At 58.5% G+C, this 20,315-nt stretch overlaps 1 protein-coding gene across 3 annotated transcripts in view; it reads left to right on the top strand.

Moving 5' to 3' along the window:
* Positions 1-20,315, top strand: part of SHANK2 (SH3 and multiple ankyrin repeat domains 2) — a 545,909-nt gene that overhangs the window by 99,101 nt on the left and 426,493 nt on the right. For all 3 annotated transcript variants that reach the window (XM_076001724.1, XM_076001725.1, XM_076001723.1), the window contains exons 4-7: positions 2,321-2,524; positions 6,227-6,298; positions 8,204-8,312; positions 20,099-20,250. In XM_076001724.1, the coding sequence (XP_075857839.1) occupies positions 2,321-2,524; positions 6,227-6,298; positions 8,204-8,312; positions 20,099-20,250 (537 nt within the window). The remainder of the gene's footprint in view (positions 1-2,320; positions 2,525-6,226; positions 6,299-8,203; positions 8,313-20,098; positions 20,251-20,315) is intronic.

Here is a 20,315-nt window from a genome sequence, read left to right as displayed (position 1 = left end):
GCAGCGGAACCCTCGACGGTGGGTACGGGAGGAATGGAAGCCGCATTCGTCCAGCGTCTTCCCGCATCCTGGGCTTCCCTGGAGCCGCTGAACACGTGGGCAGCACCCATCACGCGTGAAAGGAAGGGCGCCCCTGGGAGCCGGGGCTGCCCGCCAGCGGAGGCTCCTGTCTCAGAGACGGGCTGGCGCTGTTCTGCTGGCACAGTCGGTAGCACGTGATTTTGCATCTGTGTGAGTTCCTCGTCGCCACAGCTGACCACAGCCGACCACAGCGGACCACAGCCTGGGGGCTTAAGTGGCAGGTACTTATTGTCTCACGGCCTGGAGGCTGGCAGTCCAGATGCAGGTGTCAGCAGGCGGGTTCCCCTGAGCCCTCCAGGGAGGTCGTGTTCCAGGCCCCTCCCCCAGCGGCTGGGTTTGCTGGTGATCTCGTGTGTGGATCCATCGTTCCGAGCTCTGCCGTCCCCTTCACTCGCCGCCGCCCCGTGTGCGTTTGGCTGCGTCCGAGTTCTCCCTCCACGTAAGGACGTGGTCGTTGCGTTAGGGTCCGCCCTGCTCCAGCGTGACCTCGCCTTAACCTGATCACATCTGTCAAGACCCTCTTTCCAAATAAATCACATTCACAGTATAAAGCGGGGGTATCGGGGCTTCAGCATCTTTTTAGGTAGGGTGCGTGATTCAACCCGTAACGTGTATCAGTCGCATTCTTTCTGAGCCTCCCCGAGGCCCTTTGAGCTAAGTGGCGGCCGTGGTTTTCATCCAGGGAACAGGACTGCCTGGTCAGAGGGTTTTCCCCGGATCACAAGGCCGCTCGTGCAATTGGGTTGCAAACCCAAGCCTTTCTGGCCTCTGAGCTCCTGTTCCTTCCAGGAGTTTGTTGTTAGGCTGCTCTTGGCATGTTTTGGAGCAGAACGGGTCTTTGCGGGGCAGGGCTGGCCCCCGTCCTGCACGGGCGCGGCACCTCTGGCCTGCCTGCTGAGTGGCAGGGGACGCCGGTCTCTGCGACCACCCGAAGCGGCACGCAGGCAATTCTGGGCCCGCTGCTCCCTGAGGCCGGTGGTGATCCGTGAGACGGGAACAACGGGTGAGTTAGGGGAGGCCCCGGCTGGTCGTGGCTGATGTTGCTTGCTTGTTGTACCAGGACTTTCCAGAGACTTCTCAGCTGAGCATGGGGGAGGCCACGTGACTACAAGTTACCAGAATGAACAACTGGCCCCACCCAGCCGTGTGGCCTGGTGGGAGCCTGAGAGTCACCCTTGAATCCAGCCCTTGACACTGGAGAGGGACACACAGGGGCAGCCGTGTGCGGGCGCCGCGTTTCCCGGGCAGGGGTGGGGGTCCTGGCTGCCCGCTGAGCCCGTGCTCGTTGTTGGCAGCCGCAGGATCGTCTTCCCGGCAGCGAGGAGCTGCCCGGCCGCCGGGGAGGTGGCAGGGCCTGTGGGCGCAGACAGCAGCACCCCCCGGTAGAGAACTGGTTCACCCTCGTCTTCAGTCAAGCCTTGTTTTCCCTGAACGCTTTCACGTGGATAAAGCTAATTCTCGCGCCCGTGCTGATGGCTGTCCGGTGCAATGTCATTTTAACTCAACAGAAACTAGCAGCCGCGGTCAGAAGCGGGTCTGCCTGGCTTTTGCCTTTCCCGGCGCACGGCCGCGTTGTGGTCTTTCCGGCTCTCGGAGGCACCGTGATATTTTCGACGCGTCTGTGACTGGTTCGTAGGCCCTGCCCACGCCACCGTTTAACTTTTTCAAAGGTTGGCTCTGGAGGTTTGATTTTTCATAGTCGCCTTTCCTTATCCTTCGGGAGGGTGGCATCTGTGTTTCCGAAGCTCTCCTGTTCCGAGGCAGCGTGGGTGGCGCGGGGCCGTCCGGTCGGCGGGGTGACGGGACAAGGCATCCATCCCCCTGTGGCGGGAGGGGCCGAGAGCGACGGGTGTTAAAAGGAAGCCGCGGTATGATGTGCCGAGCTGCGGCTCTCAGAGCGTGTTCCCCGGACCCGCAGCAAGAGCACGACCTGAAGTTGGTGGGGAACGCAGGTCCTCGGGCCCCACCCAGACCTGCGAGCCAGGCGCTCTGTTTGGCGGGGTGCAGGGCCTGGGTCACCTGCGCCTTAGCAGGTGCTGAAGTCTGAGGAGCGTTGGGCAGGCGGTAGCTCCGCCCCAGGCGACAGGAGGGTGCTGGTCACCAGGAAGACACCGCGAGTGCCCAGGAGGTGATCCATGGTGGGCGCAGCTTTGGCGTCTCTGACCACGTGTCCCGCGTGGGCGACAAGGGCCGGGGTGGGGGCGGCGCCACTCACCGTCCGTCTCTGTTCTCCCGGCAGAAATGCATTCGCTTCAACCCGGACGCCACGGTGTGGGTGGCCAAGCAGCGGGTCCTGTGCACGCTGAGCCAGAGCCTGAGAGACGTCCTGAACTACGGGCTGTTCCAGCCGGCGAGCAACGGGCGGGACGGCAAGTTCCTGGACGAGGAGCGGCTCCTGCGGGAGTACCCGCAGCCCCTGGGCCAGGGCGTCCCGTCCCTCGAGGTACCGCAGTCCCCGGCGTCACAGCCGCGCGCGGGGTGCGGGGGAGGCCTCACCTGAGCTCCCGGCTCCGTTTGGGCTGGGAAATTAGCCTCGGGTGAAAACACGAGTTTGGGGTCTTGAGGTTGCGCCTGATTTCGCTGTGAATTTCAGGCTGTCGTGCAGTGTTTGTGCATTTGCTTTCTTACTAGAGATTCAAAGGATCTGTTGGAGAGAAATCTTGGTGCGAACAAACCGTGGGTCTGGGAGTGTGGGGCTCCCTTCTGCCGCCTCGAGGGGTTTCCCCCTGTCCTGACACCTGATGCACCGTGTCCTTCCCAGCTCCACCTTTCCAGCCTCCAGACACCAGCGGGGTGTAAGGGATTAATTCAGGTCTGACACTCACTGCAGGTTAGGGCCCGGCCCCACGGGACAGACGGCCCTCACGCAGGTGCCAGTGGCCAGTGCCGGGTCCCCAGGTCACCCACACTCCTGTCCAACTTGCCTGTAACTCAGGAGTTCCCGCCACCCCTCCTCAGGTCCGTCCCTTTGCTGGAGCAGCTCCCAGAACTCAGAGAGGCGCTTTACCTCCTAACGCTGGCTTACCGTGACAGACACACACGCACGGCAGAGGAAGACGGGCCAGGGCCCCGAGTGCAGGGTGTCATTACCCCGGGGAGTTGGAGGTGTTTGCCAACTCAGCTCTCCAAACCCTATTGCTTTGGGATTTTTGTAGAAGTCCCCTTCCATAGGCAGGGTGGATCAAATCCTTGGCTGTCATCCGTGATCAGACTGGGCCTCCAGCCTCTCTCCTCTCCCTGGAGGTCAGGGGTGAGGCCGAAAAGTTCCAGCCCTCTAACCTTGGCCTGGTCTTTCTGGCCACCAGCCCCCGTCCTGAAGCTACCTAGGAATTGGGAGCCATCTCAGTAGCATACCAGAGAGATTCCAAGGGTTTTGCGGGAATCAGGTGTAAAGACCAGCCTCCCCACACCCGGGTAGCAGGTGGCCCTGCCCTGCAGCCTCCTTTCTGCTTCTTGCCCCGAGATGCCCAGTGGCCTGTTGAGCTGCTTTTGCCACCACAGGGTCTTGGGCTTCCCTTGTGAAGTGGTTGATCTGTCCCATGGGGTGGCCTTCCACGTTTCTACGTAAGGCATCACCCCTGTCTCTGCCTTGCTGCCCCCAGGTTTACATGCAGGGCCCCCAAAAGCATGCACATGGTGTCAGTTACACGGAGTGTAGCCGTAGTGGTTGTTTCTGCTGCCGCACGGCACGTTGGTGCCCGTTTCAGCTTAGCCAAACGCCGAGAGGCAGCACGTGTGAGCCCGCAGCGGGCACGGAGCAGGTACAGTGGGTTCTCTCTACTCGGCCGCTGGAGATTACTCTGAAGTCCAAGATGTCATGGACACCAACCCAGAACTAAGGTGAAACCTTGTCAGCACACTTCCAGGTTCCATCATGACTTCGAGGCTGAGGTTATTGGGGTCCCCATTGTGGATCGTGTGTTGGACCAGGAGGAGGAGGGGTTTCAGTGGAGGAAAACACAGGGTGCCCTCTGGAAGTTGTGTGGTTTAGAGTAGATCATTCAGCTGTTCTGACCTCAGTTTGCTTATCTGTAAAATGGGTATCCATTGGGAAGAAATTGGCCATTGAAGGCCTGCTGAGTGCCAGACACTTGCCAGGCATATCCACCTTGCCTAGTTTTACTTTGATAGTTAAGATTCTGGTCACTTGGCACTTACATTCCGTGGGGAGGGGCAGATCGGGAACAGGAAATCAGCACAGTTCGTTTCAGGGGCTGGTCACTTCCATAACAGTAAAACTGTACGGGAAGACCACCAATTCAGAACCCTGCTCCCAATCTGGCCCTAGTACCTGCAGCTACACAGCCTTGTGCCAGCCTCCCAGCCTATCCGAGCCCCAGATTCCTGGTATGAAATCAGGAATGTTAGTAGTGACTTCCCGGCGTGGCTGTGGGACTCGGGTTCTCTGGAGCAGTGTGCTTGGGCAAGCCCGGCCGCCGGCAAGTGCCCCACAGTGGGGTGTGGGTGTTGCTCTGATCGATTCATTTTCGTGAGATCATTGCTGATCTTTGCATTAACTCATCTCCCCGGGCCACCATCCTGCCAGGTGATCTCCCTCAAAGGGCCAAGACAGCCCTGGGACGGCCACATCGGGGCAGGCATCCACCTGAGTGCTTTGCCTCTAGTGATTTCAGTAAAATACGAATGGCTACATGTGCAACATGGAGATGCGGCAAGAGAAGCGTTTGTGGGTCCGAGTCTCTCCCTCTGTAGCCGTGAGCTGTCCCTCAGTGTCCGAGGTTCCGGAATAAACTCCTCCTGGGCACTTGCCCTCCTGCAGGAGGTGTTAGGGGCCCTCGAGTTTTTCTCTTAGAACTGCGAAAAGGGCCCGTTGTTCAGTCGAATTCCTCGAGACCTTTCAGGTTTAGCCAGGTGGTCATGAGCCGGGGGCTGTGCCTGTCATCGCTCCTGGTGGCTTCTGAAATCAGGACCAGAGGCGTGCTGTCCTGAATCTAGACCCAGGGTGGAAATCCTAAGACAGGCCTGGGGCTCCTCCCGCAGGTTCTGTCCAGGGAGATGGACGTTCCAACCACACTTTATCCCAGAACGCTGTGCAGCCTCCTGGGTCCCATAGAACTTTCTGATTGCACAACTTATTTATTTTGACACTTAAAAAAAAAAAAACAACAAGTTTCAGTCTGTGCAAAAAGAGAATTTTGTCTCCTGTTGAATTACCGTTTTGTTTGGCACGGAGGAGAGAGGAGAATAAGGTCGTCTCCTTGGAAACGCTATCTGGGGTTAGAGCTCCAGTTTCGGGATTAGCTCACCCGCTCACTGCCCTCACTGTCCTTTTATCCGGGGGCGGTTTTGCTCGCCCTGAGCTCATGTGTAACCTCGGAGGGTGACGGCATCAAGGGAGGGATGAACGGGCACTCGTCCAGGGACAGTTCTGTGCCCGGCAGCTCGCATCCGACCCTCTGGGCCACCCGTGGACAGGTAAGGAAACCGAGGTGTGTCTGGAAAGGTCCAGCCCCGGTGGCCTCCCCAGACCTCCGCAGCGTCTCCGGCACGTGTGGGGACGGAGGGGCACAGGGCGGGTGGTGTCAGGCGGAAGGTGCCGGAGACCTGCGCGGCGGGCTGACGGTGTGGCTTTCATCTCGCTCGCAGCTGCTGCACCGAGGCCCGCGTGCTTCCCGGTGGGCGCGGCGCGATCTCCAGTTCAAAGGAGGCGCTGCTGCTTTGAGGGGATGAAGGTCGCCCCGCGGTGCCGGGCAGAGGTTGCAGGCGTGCGCGGAGGCGCGGGCTTGACCGGGGCCGGATGCCAGTGCGTGTTTCGGTGGCGGCCGGGGAAGCAGCATCCTCGCTTGTCGGACACGCTGTGCCCGGGCGGACGGATGTAAGGAGCGGTCATCCCCTCGGCAGCCGAAGGGGAGTGGGTCGCCCGGATCTTCCTGCTCCTCTTTCCATTGCTCGTGTTTGTTTTTGTGGCTCTTGAGCTGAATTCCTGCAGAATCTCGGCAGAAGCGATGCTTAGGACGTCGCAGGCTCCGCTGTACAAATACAAGTAGTTTATTTAAAACTCGAGGAGTTTGCTGCGGAGTTCCCTGCCGTCGGTGAAATAGCCGAGCGAGAGGCCACTTTTCCTCCGAACGGCCCTGCGAAGTATTTACTCGTTTGTTTTCTTTCTTCTCTGTTTCCGTGCCAGTTTCGATACAAGAAGCGGGTGTATAAGCAATCCAATCTCGACGAGAAACAACTGGCCAAGCTCCATTCAAAGGTACGCAGGGAATAGGGAATGTCCGTTTCCTTGCCGGGGCGCCTGGCGTGGCTGGGATGCACAGGTGCATGGGCCACCTCTGCCACCCGGCCACAGCGGGTCTGCTCAGTGAAGCCACAGGGGTTCGGGACGGGGTTGGTGAACCCGCTGGGTGCTCCGGAGAGGTTCGGGGCAGCGGCTCTGATGAGGGCAGGATCTGGACACCGAGCAAAGTGGAGAGACGACAGAGCCTGCCAAGCACCGTGACAGTTTTCCACTGTTGTCGCATCAGCACAAACCTTATTAAAGTGCTCTTGACATAAACTACCCCAGTAAGACTGCAGGTATAAGCAGTGGGTGTCTCCCAGAGCGCTGGGCACCCGGCGGAAGGCAGTGTGGGTCCCCGTGCGTGCAGCCTCGTGCTGAGCCCCAGCACCACATTTGTGCCACGGACACCCCGCTCTTTGTCGGGGGTGCTGTGCCAGCTGAGCAAGTAAGGGTGTGGGCAGACCCCTCGCTTAGTTCACACCGAGGAGGAACCTGGAATTCCTGAGGAGGCTGTCACCCCCGGCCCAGGCGCCCTGCAGAACTCAGGTGCAGAGGGCCAGGTGCTCCCCAGGTGAGCACACCTGCGCTGGAGCTCCCAGGGCCTTCTCAGCCACAGGCCGCTCCTGGGGTTGTTTTCTCCCCTCCCCCCATTTCCATTGGACGATGCAAAGATTTTTGCTGTGGGATCTAATGTGTCATTGTCATTATCTGTCTTTGTGCTCACGTCCACATGGGGTCGAGCTTCCGCCTGCTCCCTGCCCTGTGGCAGGGCCCCGACGCACCTACCTCTTTCTGGTGTGACAGGATGCTCCGGGCTCCTCTCGCGCGTTCCCTGCCTCGGCCCGGGATCCGCCCGGAAAGCGGTACTTAGACCGCCAGGGTTTGGGCCTCTGGGTTGTTTTATAACTAAATTATTCTCTGATGTGTAGATAAAAATGTGTTTGTGAATTTTTTAAAAAGTGTCCATTCACAGATAGCAGTGAAGGTTTTGGGTGATACCAAGCACAGGTCTTGCTTTTGGGGGCATTTGTTCAGTCCTGGTTCCGGAAGGGACATAAAATGATCAGGTGGCAATCCAGCTTGAGTCAGGAGGCCGAGGGGCCTGAGAGCCGCACGTGTTGCAAACCGCCATCGGTCCCCTCGGTGCACCAGGGCGTGTTCGGAGCAGAGGCGGAGGCTGAGGCCAGCGCGGGCGCCTGGACTGCTTGGGTGGAGGGTGCCGATCCTGCAGCCCTGGGCGGGTGGCCAGGTTGAGCTGCTGACCTCTGGGATTTCCTAAGAGAGGAGCACCTCCCTTCACCCTGAACCTCGAACCACTGGGTGAGCAGGCATCGCTGTTTCTGCCCGTGCTGCCGCAGGGCTCGCCAAAAAGTGGGTTAACCCGAGTGAGCGGCTGCCCTGGTGGCTCCCATCACAGCTGCCCCCTTAGACATTAGGGGTGGAGGCAGAGGGTCTAGGGTGCCCCCTGGAGACCCCAGCTCTTTAGGGTGCTCTGGGCGGCCCAGCTCATCTTTTCAAAATTGAAGGAACATCTGTAGCTCTTAGCAAGGTATCTTTGTCCATTTAGGCTGCTCTAAAAAATGCCTTTGGGTGGCTTACAAACGACAGAAATGTGTTTCTCACTGTCCCAGAGGCTGAATAGTGAAGGGTTTTTAAAACACTTGTCCGGGACAGGCTGATGGTGTTTGCCAGGTGCGGGACTCCCTGCTCAGCCCTGGGCCTCCAGACACAGCCGCTGCCCGGCCAGCCGCAGGGTGGGCGCAGGGCCCGGCCGGGGGAGGCTCTTCCTCCGTGGGAGAGGCCAGAGGTCACCCCAGCAGGGATCTTGTAAACACGTGTCTCATGGAGACCTTTCTGTTTTATTATTTTTCATTTTAGACCAATCTGAGAAAATACATGGACCATATTCAGCACCGCCTGGTGGAGAAAATCGTCAAGATGCTGGACCGAGGCCTGGACCCCAATTTCCACGACCCGGAGACGGGAGGTCGGTACCCGTTAGACGGGACTTCACTGAGCTTTGCTAGAGTGTGGGAAAGTCACTCTGTTCCTCGGGGTACACGTGAGCTTTGTTTGGGTTTTAGAAGTGTGTTCTCCTCCCGTGTGACTTCTCAGCCAGAGGGGCTCACCCCGTCTGCTCACGCGGTGTCCCCATCACCCAGCACAGGGCCCGGCGTGTGGCAGGTCTGCGGTGCGTGACTGTTGAGTGAGAGAGCGAATGAATGAATGAATGAATGAATGAATGAACGAACGAACGAACGAACGAAGGAACGAACGAACGACATGGGCTGTCATTTGATGTGTCAGATGACACGTCGTGCTGTGACGTGCCAGCCCCGAGCGTGCACACTGACCTCACAGAGCTTCTGTTTTGGGAGACGCCTGTTTGTCAACGCCAGGGCCAGGTGTCTGGGCCGGGCGGGCGCCCTCGCAGGCAGGTGCAGACACGCAAACATCTCACGCCCCCTGCTGGAAGCCGAGCGCCATGCGCGTGAGCCCTTCAGCGTGTGTCGGAAACGCACGGGGTCTTGGCGGCTCTGTGGCGTGAGGGCTCTCAGCCCCGGCGCTGTCGCCCGGCTCTGCCTGGCTCTGTGCCGTGGGGCCGTCTGCGTCTGCACAGGGCTCCAGCAGTGTCCCCAGCCTCACTCACTCGATGACGGTAGCAGCACCCTGTTGTGACGACAGTGTCTCAGACGTTGCCCGGTGTCCCCTTGGAGGGGCACAGTTGCCCCCGGTGACAGCCCCTGCCGGTGGGACGGCAGCTGGCGTGGGCAGGCCCAGGTGAGGACCCGTGGGGAGCTCAGCCCTCAGGTGAGCGAGCCTGTGCAGCAACCCAGGCTGTCCGTCCCGCCAGGGGCGTGACTCTGGGCAGGGGACGTCCCTCTTGGACTGGGGAGTGGGGACCACCACCCTCCTCCTCCTGGTCTGTGTCGGCCCTGCTCCTGCCTCCCTCGGGGTTTGGTGCCCTCGTCACAGACAGGCGTCATCCCTCAAAATTATTACGCACACCGCAAGCGTATTTGTCAACTGAAGAATGGAACTTTCTTATCATTGGTGGGAGGCCCATGGGACCCCTCACGCTGGGGCGGGACCCCCCTGGGCATGGATTCCGTCTGCACACCCCTAGCTGAGCACTGGTTGGGGGGCTGGCATCGCCTCTTGGCGATTGTCTGTGTCACTCAGGTTTGGCAGTGAGCAACACGAGAGCAGGGCACGGGCTTGCTGGTGGCCGCTGCAATGCCTGAGGTGTCAGGAGGTGGAACCGCAGGCTCCAAGGCGGGGTGGACGGTGTGCCTGGGGGAGGGGTAGAGGTGGGGGTGGAGAGGAAGAGCCTGACTCCATGTGAGCAGGCACGGGCCCAGCGTGGACACAACGCGAGGACAGGAAACACCCCGAGTGCGTGCGCTGAGCAGTGATGTGCACAAAGCCGGGTGTTGCCGGGGGTCCGGGGGGTCAGGTGGTGCGGAGCAGGGGGTGAGGGTGGGCACGCTTGGCAGATGAAGAGGGAGGGGTGTGGAGTGGGGCGTGTAGCTGGCAGGGTGGTGGAGCCCCCAGGCCTGCACGGCAGTTTGGGGCAAGGGGACAGCGGCAGAGTTCGATATTCCGTGGCTGGGTGACCGCTGGCCGCGGGGCAGCAGGGAAGGGCGTGAGTCGAGCTGAGCTAAGAAGCAGAGAGGTCTGAGCCCCGGGGTGGGGAGGGAGGCTCACTGTAAGTGGGGTGCAGGTCGGCAGAAGGCTCATGAGGGCCCAGTCCTTCCCTGACGTGGACACGTCCCTGCTGTGTTGATGCAGGCGGCTTCTCTTCCGCAAGGTCCCCCGTGCCGGCGCCCACTCCGAGGGCGGGAGCTCTTTCTCTCTCATCTGAGGAGTCAAAGCTTCCTGGTGCCTGGGCTGTAAACATGAGGGACCCTCGGATTCCTGAGTGTGAACTTGAGCCTTCAGTGCATTCACAGGTGGCTTTCGTTCGGACCTGGCTTCTGTCCCGGGCCAGCCTGGGGCCTTGGCTCCCCCCGGCCTGGGGAGAGCTGCGTGCGTCTCTATCTTGGCCTTGTCCGTGCCTATTTCCGGTGGATTCCGGAGGTCCTGGGCCCGAGCAGTGTCGGCTGTTCCTCTGCCCGAGTCCTGGTCTGTGGGGTGCACTCTGAGCTGCTCTGTTCCTCCTGGCGTGACCCCTCGGGTTGGTGCTTTCCCATTGTGCGCCAGTCCTCCCCCAGCCCCCTCTGCCAGGCTGTTGCTGTCTTCAGACATTAAGGTTTTGGAAGGACTGTTATTCCAGAACAGACCCTAACTTTGCTTCCAAAAGCACACTGACTTGCCCCTGAGCTGTGAAACAGGGACATGGCCTGGAGTTAAAGCTGCCTTCAGGGTAATCCTGGATTGAGTTGGTACCCAAGTGCAAGAGCCTCGATTGCCGGGAGCAGGCGTGGAGCGGTGGGAACTACAGACAAAGGCGGGAGAGGACCCCTGACACTTGCCCCAGAACCCAGCCTCTGCGCTCGTTACTCGTGCAAAAGACCGAACCCCGAGGAGGAGCAGAAACCCCTTCTCACCAGAGCGGGGCGCGGCTGCGGACAGAGCACAGAAGCAGGTGCAGGTGTTCTCCGGTCTCCAGCAAGGGTGGCCGGCGGGACCCGGCCAGGGACAGGACCCCGTCGGGTTGGGGTTGAGAGCAGGAGGCAGTGGGGCAGGTGGCTTCTTCCCTGCAAGACTGTTCCCTGTCCCACCCAGGAGTTCACAGCGATCAAGCTTTGTGGTTTGGGGTTTTCTTTTGCTTTGGGGTCTTGACAGAAATAGTTATTTTCAGTTTTAGAATTTAAAGCACAGTGATTCAATCAGTTCTCACACGATAGTTTTCTACATCGGGTTTTCTTCTCGCAGTGAGTGAAATTCCTCGAAAAAGCAGAACTTTCTTCCCCCTCCCTTTTTTTGAAATTAGTGGGATTTATCTTGCTGAGCTATCTTTTAGAGCAGTTTTAGGTTTATGGGAAATTAAGTAGAAGTCGGGGAGCTGCTGTATTAACCCCCCACCACACACTGTTTCCCTCATTATGAACATCTTGCATTGGTGTGTGGCATTTGTTACACTTGATGAGCCAATACTGATCCGTTGTTATGAACAGAAGCCCATAGTTTACATCAGAGTTCACAGCTGGCGTTACACGTGCTCTGGGTTTGGACAGATGCGTAACATTACGTACCCATTGTAGCGTCATACCGAATGATTCCACTGCCCTACAACCCCCCGGGCTCCCTCCTTCCTCCCTAACCCCTGGCAACCGCTGATCTTCTTACTGTCTCCATAGTTTCATCTTTTCCGGAATGTCCTGTGGTGGGACTCTCACAGTCTGCAGCCTTTTCAGACTGGCCCTGAGTAATATGCGTGTAAGTTTCTCCCTGCCTTCTCACGGCTCGGTAGCTCATTTCCTTTTAGCACTGAGTGATATTCCGTTGTCTGGTTGTGCCACAGTTTGTTTATCCAGTCACCCCCTGAAGGACATCTTGTCGCTTCCAAACTTTGGCAATCGCGGATAAAGCTGCCATGAACATCTGTGAGCAGGATTTTGCACAGATATAAATAACAGTGATCAAGCACAGTGGGGTTTTCTAGGTGCCTCTCTCTCTTTCTATATATGTATATGTATTTACAGCAAGCAAAAAAGGGGAAAGGGTATAATTAATGCAGAAAGTTCTGAAATCGGAGGCCTTTGGGAGGCGATTAGGCTCCCAGGTGGGATTCATGCCCTTATAAAGGGGCCCCAGAGGGATCCCTTGCCCCTTTCACCACGTGAGGACACATCCAGAAGGCACCATCTAGCAGCCCTCACCAGATGTCAACTCTGCCAGGGCCTCGATCTTGCACTTCCAACGTCCAGAACTGTGAGATACTCTGTCGTTTATGAGGCACCCAGCCTCTCTGGTATTTTGTTACGGCAGCCGACACTAGGACAGTTGCCAAGTCCCCAGGGAAGGGGGAGAGAGAGCCTGGGGTCCCTGGCCCTTTGGGGTCCCTGCTTTCATCCCCTGGCTGAAAAGGAAGGGGCTGGGGTCAGGGTTCTGCTCCCACGCCTGTGCCTGGCTGGCCGTGGCCGTGGCCCTGACTTGGGTGGGGGCAAGTCCAGGTCCTGATCCAGGGTTGAGCTGCCTCTGAGGCCTGGGACAGTCCCAGGACGGGGGAGGAGCGTGCCCCCTGTCCCTGTTCTTCCAGACACAGCGCTTTCCTCTCAGTGGCCTTGGCAGCCTGAGCATGTTCCCATCCGTGCTTTAGTGGCTCCACGCTGAATTTGGTAACTTTTTCAAAGCTCACCAGCAGGCAGCAGAATTTGGCTGAAAACCAGACTTCTTCATTCCTTGTGCTTAGAATTGAAAGCAGCCTCTTTCCTAAGCTCAGGAAATGCCATGATGCTGCAACCCTGGTTCCAAGTCCCCGTGTCGGGGCTGCAAGTGGGGCCAGGCAGGGGGAAGCAGCCCTCTAGACTGAGCCGTGCACAAAAGATCATCAAATGCCAGTGGAATGAATTGTCAATTAAAACCAAACTGCCCACGCTGTTGATGCAGCCATCTGCTACCTGTTCCACATGTGAATTGCATTAAGTGACAGTGATGAAACTGGTATTGAAAAGAGGCTTCTCCCACCAGGGTCTTGGGGATCTTCTCAACAAGTGGTGCTTCCAAACCCCAAAAAGGAAGGAAAATTGACAATCCGAGTGTAACCTAGTCTAGTGGCTTTTATTCCCACGCCGTTGGTTCCAAACTTGAGAGAAGCCCCAGGCACAGCAAACGAGGTTTGGTTAATAAGCTAGAAATGCCTTTCAACTCTTTAAACATCTTGATGGGAAATGAAAAAGAGAATTTTCCTTTACTGAGCCAGACTGTGTGACGCGCTGAGGATGTGTCTGGACTTCACGTATGAGATCCGATTCCCGAGCCGGTTTCCAGGGCAGTGGTGCTCGCTGCTGGCCGGGCTGGGGCTTCTCTGGGTGGCCCCGTGGCTCCGCCCTGGCTTGGTTGCAAGTGGGGCTCCCCCGGGAGCCCCTCCCGGCTCCCACACGGCCCAATTAGGAGGTTTCGAGGACGCTCTGGGTCCCGGTACACGGAGTGCCCCACAGAGCGTTGTCTCGAAGATCGGAGGGGCTCGTTTGACGTCTGCAGTGACTGGTGGTCCGCACCGAGCTGTCTCACCTCCGCCCCGATGAATCACGACATGTAATTCCCCAGGAATGATGGCGCCTGCGAGCCCGGGGCCACCAGAGAGAACGCAATTCCGGGACCTCGTAAACCTCCGTGAGAGACACACAAATCACCCGATGCAAATGAAGGCAGCCTGGAGAGCTCAGCGAATGCATTTGAGGGCCTTTGGTTTGCTGGGTACAGTTCCTAATAAAAATAAAAGACAGACTTGTTTTCCGGTGAGAGCTCAAAGACAGTATCCAATTATTTCAGGATTTTTTCTTATTTATGTCCCACCAGTGTCGAGAAGGGAGTACAGGAGGCTTGTGAGGGCACACAAGAGAGAACAAGGTGAAGTACATTAAGGAAGGAAAGTGGGGCGGCACAGGTGGGGGCCGGGACCGTGTCCACAGGAGTGACACCCCGGGGCGGGGCGCGGCGCAGAGCCAGTTTGAGGTTTACGGAAAAGTCAAACAGTCAGTACAGAGAGTCCCTGTACGTCCCCCTGTTGTCAGCAGCTTGCGCTGGTGTGGGGACTGGTTACAATGACTCGAGTGCATAGGTGATGTTGGTCCACTCTCAGTGCTGCACGTTCTGTGGTTTGCACAGATGCTTACTGTCCTGTGTCCACAGCTGTAGCATCGTACGGGATAGTGTGACTGACCTAGAAGTGCTCTGTGCTCTACCTGCTCTCCCCTCCCCTCCCCCTCCCCTCCCCTCCCCCTCCCCTCCCCCTCCCCCCTCCCCCTCCTCCTCTCCTCTTCCTCCTCCTCTCCTCCTCCTCCCCTTCCCTCCCCCTCCCCCCTCCTCCTCTCCTCCCCTCTCCTCCTCCTCCTCTCCTCCCCTCCCCTCCTCCTCCTCTCCTCCCCTCTCCTCCTCCTCCTCTCCTCCCCTCTCCTCCTCCTCTCCTCCTCCTCCTCTCCTCCCCTCTCCTCCTCCTCCTCTCCTCCCCTCTCCTCCCCTCTCCTCCTCCTCCTCTCCTCCCCTCTCCTCCTCCTCCTCTCCTCCCCTCCCCTCCTCCTCCTCTCCTCCCCTCCCCTCCTCCTCCTCTCCTCCCCTCTCCTCCTCCTCCTCTCCTCCCCTCTCCTCCTCCTCCTCTCCTCCCCTCTCCTCCTCCTCCTCTCCTCCCCTCTCCTCCTCCTCCTCTCCTCCCCTCTCCTCCTCCTCCTCTCCTCCCCTCTCCTCCTCCTCCTCTCCTCCCCTCTCCTCCTCCTCCTCTCCTCCCCTCTCCTCCTCCTCCTCCTCCCCTTCCCTCCCCTCTCCTCTTCCTCCTCCTCCTCTCCTCCCCTCTCCTCCTCCTCCTCCTCTCCTCCCCTCTCCTCCCCTTCCCTCCCCTCTCCTCCTCCTCCTCTCCCCTCCTCTCCTCTCCTCTCCTCCCCTCCCCTCCTCCTCCCCTTCCCTTCCCTCCCCTCTCCTCCTCCTCTTCTCCTCCCCTCTCCTCCTCCTCCCCTTCCCTCCCCTCTCCTCCTCCCCTTCCCTCCCCTCTCCTCCTCCTCCTCTCCCCTCCTCTCCCCTCCTCTCCTCCTCCTCCCCTTCCCTCCCCTCTCCTCCTCCTCCTCCTCCCCTCCCCTCCCCTCCTCCCCTCTCCTCCTTCTCTCCTCCCCTCCCCTCCCCTCCCCTCCTTCTCCCCTCCCCTCCCCTCCTTCTCCCCTCCCCTCCCCTCCCCTCCCCTCCCCTCTCCTCCCCCCTCTCCTCCCCTCCCCTCCTCCCCTCTCCTCCTTCTCTCCTCCCCTCCTCCCCTCTCCTCCTTCTCTCCTCCCCTCCCCTCTCCTCCCCTCCCCTCTCCTCCCCTCCCCTCCCCTCTCCTCCCCTCCCCTCCCCTCTCCTCCCCTCCCCTCCCCTCCCCTCCCCTCCCCTCTCCTCCCCTCCCCTCCCCTCTCCTCCCCTCCCCTCCCCTCTCCTCCCCTCCCCTCCCCTCTCCTCCCCCCTCTCCTCCCCTCCCCTCCCCTCCTCCCCTCTCCTCCTTCTCTCCTACCTTCCCCTCCTCCTCCTCCTCCTCCCCTCCCCTCCCCTCCCCTCCCCTCCCCTCCCCTCCCCTCCCCTCTCCTGCGACCACTGATCCTTTTACTGTCTCCATGGTTTTGCCCTTTCTAGAGCGTCGGAGAGTTGCAGTCGTACAGCTTGTAGCCTTTTCAGACCAGCTCCTTTCACTAGGCGATGCGTGTTTAAGCTTCCTCAGTCCGTATCTCTCCATGGCTTGGCGGCTCATTTCTTTTTAGTGCTGAATAGTATTTCTTGGAATGGCCCACAGTTTATCCATTCAGTCACCGAAGGACATCTTGGTGGTTCGCGGTTTCTGACAGTTAGCAAGTGAAGCTGCCGTAAACACTAACGTTTAGATTTCCGTGTGGACAGAAGTTTTCAGCCCGTTCTGGGAAACGCCTAGCAGCGCCGTTGCTGGATTGTATAGCAAGAGTAAGCTTAGTTTTGTAGGGACCTGCCAGACGGTGGCACAGGGTGGCCGCACCAGTCTGCACCCCCAGCAGAGGAGTCCCTGTGGCTCCACATCCTCACCAGCGTTCGGTGGTGTCGGAGTTCTGCGGTTTGGCCGTTCTGCGGGATGCGTAGCGGCATCTGTTTTAACAACTGTTTTTACAACTGTTTTAATCTTCAGTTCCCTAAGGACATCTGACATGGGGCATCTTTGTGTGTGTTTATCTGCCGCCTGCCTGTCTTCTTTTGTGGGGTGTCTGTTCAGATCTTTTGTCCACTTTTTAATTGAGTGTTTTCTTGTTGAATTTTTAAGAGTGCCCTGAATATTTTGGACACAAGTACTTTATGTGTTTTTTGCAAATATTTTCTCCCTGTCTGTGGGCAGCAGCATTTTTACATTAAACTCACTACCCAAAGCAAGAGCCACGAGACATCTTTAAAAATAAACTTTTCACTTTAGAACGGTTTTGGATTTACAGGATAATTGCAAAATGTGGAGAGTTTCCATATACCCTGTATCCAGTTTCCCCCGCTATTAACATCTTGTTTTATTAATAATGTGGTATATTTGTCACAACTAGTGAACCAGTGTCAACACGTTATTATTAACTAAGCCCATACTTGGTTCAGATTGCCTTAGTTTCCCCCTGTTTTCCTAGTTCTTTTCTAGGATTTCATGGGGGATCCCACAGGACATGTAGCTGTCCTTGTCTCTCTAGGTTCCTCCTGGCTGTGACAGTTTCTCAGACTCTCCTTGTGTTTGATGACCGTGACAGTTTGAAGGGGGACTGATCAGACCTTTCGGAGGATGCCCCTGTATGGGGGTTTGTCTGCTGTTTTTTTCACGATCTGCCCAGGTTGTGGGTTTGGGAGGAAGAGCCTAGAAGTGGCGATTCCTTCTCATCACGTCCTATCAAGGTCCAGACTGTCACCATCACTTGTGGCTTTTGATGTTGCCCTCGATCACCTGGTCGTGACTGGCAGGTTGCTCCACTAGAAGGTGTTTTTTTTCTCTTTTCCACACTGTGTTCTTTGGAAGGAAGTTGCTGTGTTTAGCCCATGATGGTGGGGTGGGGAGCTCGGGCCACCTCCTGGAGGGCAGAGAGCTACATAGATTGGGGTGTGTCTGCATGGGGGATCTGCCCTTCCGCCCGGTACATTTATTTATTCATTTGTTATTTGGTGACACATCAGTGTGGACTCATGGGCATTTGCCTTCTGTTTGGGTTGCTATCCAGCACTGCTCCATTGGTCCCTGAGCCTCAGTCCTACGGACTCCACTCACTTCCACAGTACCTGGCTGGTCCTTAGTGCCCCAGCCCTGCCGTGAGGTTCTTTCCTACGTCTGTGTTAACACGTCTGCCGTCTTCTCTGGCATCCTGGTTTCCATCTGAGACTCCCTCAGCCTCCAGAATTATTGTTTTCTAAGAAACCTGCGGGAGGTCAGGGGAGGAAGCAGTTGTTACTGCCATGAGTCACCGTCACTGCCTGTCGTAGGAGGAATCGCTCTCCAGCCTCGGTCGCTGTGGCCCGTCTCTCTAGGTGCGTGGATGCGGCCAGGAACAGCCCACGCCGCAGCCTGCGCGGCTTTGCCCCCGCCGGGTCACGGTGGCCGTCTTGAGTGCTTCCCCTCCTCCCGCCACGTGCCCTCCTGACATCACATCCCACTGTCAGGACAGATGGCCGGGGCTGGTGCCCTCCTGCTGTGTTCCCAGGGGACCCCTTTGCCACCCCTTCCTGTTGGCACCTTTGGAAACACATCTTGGTTGCTCCCTAGAGCCGTGAGTCTCTGGCCTGGAGGGTCTGTGTGTCTTCAGGGTCATCTCAGGCTATCCCAGGTGTTTCTACTCCAGGCAGTCTTCCAGGCTGCGGCAGACGGGGGCCACCTCTGAGCTTATGCTTGTTGAGGTTCCGGTATAGTTTGAAAACTAAAGGAATTTCAAAATGCAGAAACCGAGGCATGTTTCTAAGAATCGTGGTGCCAGGTGGCTGTAGCGTTCCCACGCTCATTAGAGGCGTGACGACAGTCACTGGCTGCACAGACAGGGCAGCCCCGCGATGTCTCGGGTTTACAGCTGATAGAACAGCCTCTCTCTGGGGTGGCTCCATCAGCCCCAAATGTGGCGCCTCACGGGTTGCCCCCTTGCAAGCGTGCTGTCGCGGCCGAGGGAGCGGAGGGCTCTCCTGACGTCACCGGGGTGGGTCCTGGCTAGCCGTGAGTGTGGCAAGCCTGGAACAGCATCTGGGGAGGGCCCCTGGAATCCTTGGGAAGGCGTCCGTGAGCCCTGTGCCCTGGATGTCGGCCAAGGACCGAAGCTGCCCGTCCCGTGAGAAGACACAGCCGTTAGCTGCGGGGCATGGTTTCCTGCGCCTGCGCGTCTGTCCAGCCAGGGCGCGGCTCAGCTGCAGGGGTCCGAGATGTGGACTCGGAAGTCGCAGTTCAAGGCCCAGTTCCGACCTTTCTGCTTGCCATTGGCTCTCCCTGAGACAGCATTCTCACGTATAAAAGTCACGGTCCTCAGCTATGAAAATAGTATGGGATGATTTTTTTTTTTTCCTAAATCTACTTTGGACCAGCTAACTTTTGCACTGGGCATGTATGGACAGCCACATAGGGAGGAAAACTCCTAATTGTCCTGAAGGTTCACCTTGGCCCAAATGAGCATGGACATACTCATTACATTGCTGTAGGAGAGTGGGGTTTTCAGCTTTGATGTTGGTGGCTCTCGACGGCCCATCTTTTATGCCTTTTGAGTGTCAGTCGCTCCCCTTACCCACCACCCTCCCTAAGCCGCCTCCGCTGCAGGGAAGGGACCCTCGGATGCCTTCGGACACCGTGTCTTGGCCTGGGAAGCCACTGGGGTGAGGCAGAGAGAGGGGCTGACCGCTCATGTCCCTATTTTTCTTTAAAACTTCTGCATAAGAAGGTCCCCCTCGTGGGCACACAGCAGATCTCTATGCGGCGGCGGCATGAGCGTGTTGGTCGTCACTGGGGGAAACGGGCCGTGTGCTGGTAACGTCAGGAGAGGAGGCACGCACGCCTATCGCAGACACACGCCCGGATGCGGGCACACGCGGCACGCCGGCAGTCACCGGGAGCGGGTCAGGCCTGCGCGCCTCACCGAGAAAAGTCAACACGCAGAGTGGATCCTACGGCGGGTTTACGAAGCGCTCAGAACAGCGCCCAGGCGTGGATGGACAAACGTCAGAATGGAAAACAGATGGCATGTTCAGTCTGAGTCACCACGGAGGTGGCCTGTCCAGGGACGGAGGTGGCGGACAGTGAGTGTCGGAGGGCGCTCACCTCAGGGCAGTCGTCCCGGGGCTTTACCCTTAGGGCGTGCTTGCAGACGGAGTGGCCGGTGACCACGGGGGTTTCTGGTCACGGGGGCTTGCGTGCCGTCACGGGACCCTTGGTGCTTTCCTGTGACGCGGAAACCTCTCCAGTAGCCACGACAGAAAGGCCGGACGAGTGCACCTTGCACAGCGGTGGGCCGGTCGGCGTGGCAGGAACGTGAGGAGCCAAGGGAACAAATGTCAGCATCTCCAGCCATCTGCAAATGGGTCCAGGGCCATGCGCGTGGGGCGGGGGGGCCTTCTTAACCCTTGTCCCCCCCAAGGCAGGCCTCATCCTCTTCCCTCCAGGGTTGCCCCGCACTGCACTGACAATGAAGGTTCCAGCTCCCCCTAATGGGGAGCTCCCTCGGGCACGGACCCCACGGCTTATTTGCGTGTGTGCCCTTGCAGCCCAGTCCCGGGTGCCCACCAAGATGTGGACATTGAGGAAAGGCGGTGTCTGCCTCGCACATCTCTCATCAGGGCCCTGATGGATCAGTCTTTAAATAGGGGAGACCCAGATGGCACCTCGGAGGCTGTGTCCAGAGCGAAGGGGGCAGGGGGAGCCTCCTGTGCTCACAGCCACGATGCAAACCTGTTGACCCCCCACCTCTGCCACCATAGTGGTTTGCAGGTGGCCCCATGTGTCACGACACCGCACTAGGGTTGCCTGAGCCACACCACCCGGGGACCGTGGGGTCCACAGGTGGGAGCTGTAACACCCGGGGGCAGTTGTTAGGCTCAGTTTTCGGCATTTGAACAGAGCTCAGTGAGCAGTGTGACCTGGTGGCTTTCCCTAGAGGTTGGTTCTAAAGTGCATGTGTTTGGGTCCCTCAGAGACGCCCCTGACCTTAGCCGCCCAGCTGGACGACTCCGTGGAGGTCATCAAAGCTCTCAGAAACGGCGGGGCTCACCTGGACTTCCGTGCCAAAGACGGGATGACCGCCCTGCACAAAGCCGCCCGGACAAGGAACCAAGTTGCCCTCAAGGTAAATCCCGGAGCCCGGCTTGCACGAGGGACACCCCCTCCCCTACCTGGTCCCCTGCAGCTGCC

This window comes from Microcebus murinus, chromosome 4, assembly GCF_040939455.1.
Source record: "Microcebus murinus isolate Inina chromosome 4, M.murinus_Inina_mat1.0, whole genome shotgun sequence".
In the NCBI taxonomy this organism is placed as follows: Eukaryota; Metazoa; Chordata; class Mammalia; order Primates; family Cheirogaleidae; genus Microcebus; species Microcebus murinus.
The sequence above is the reverse complement of the archived record's forward strand: the minus strand, read 5'-3'. Positions and strand labels throughout refer to the sequence as shown.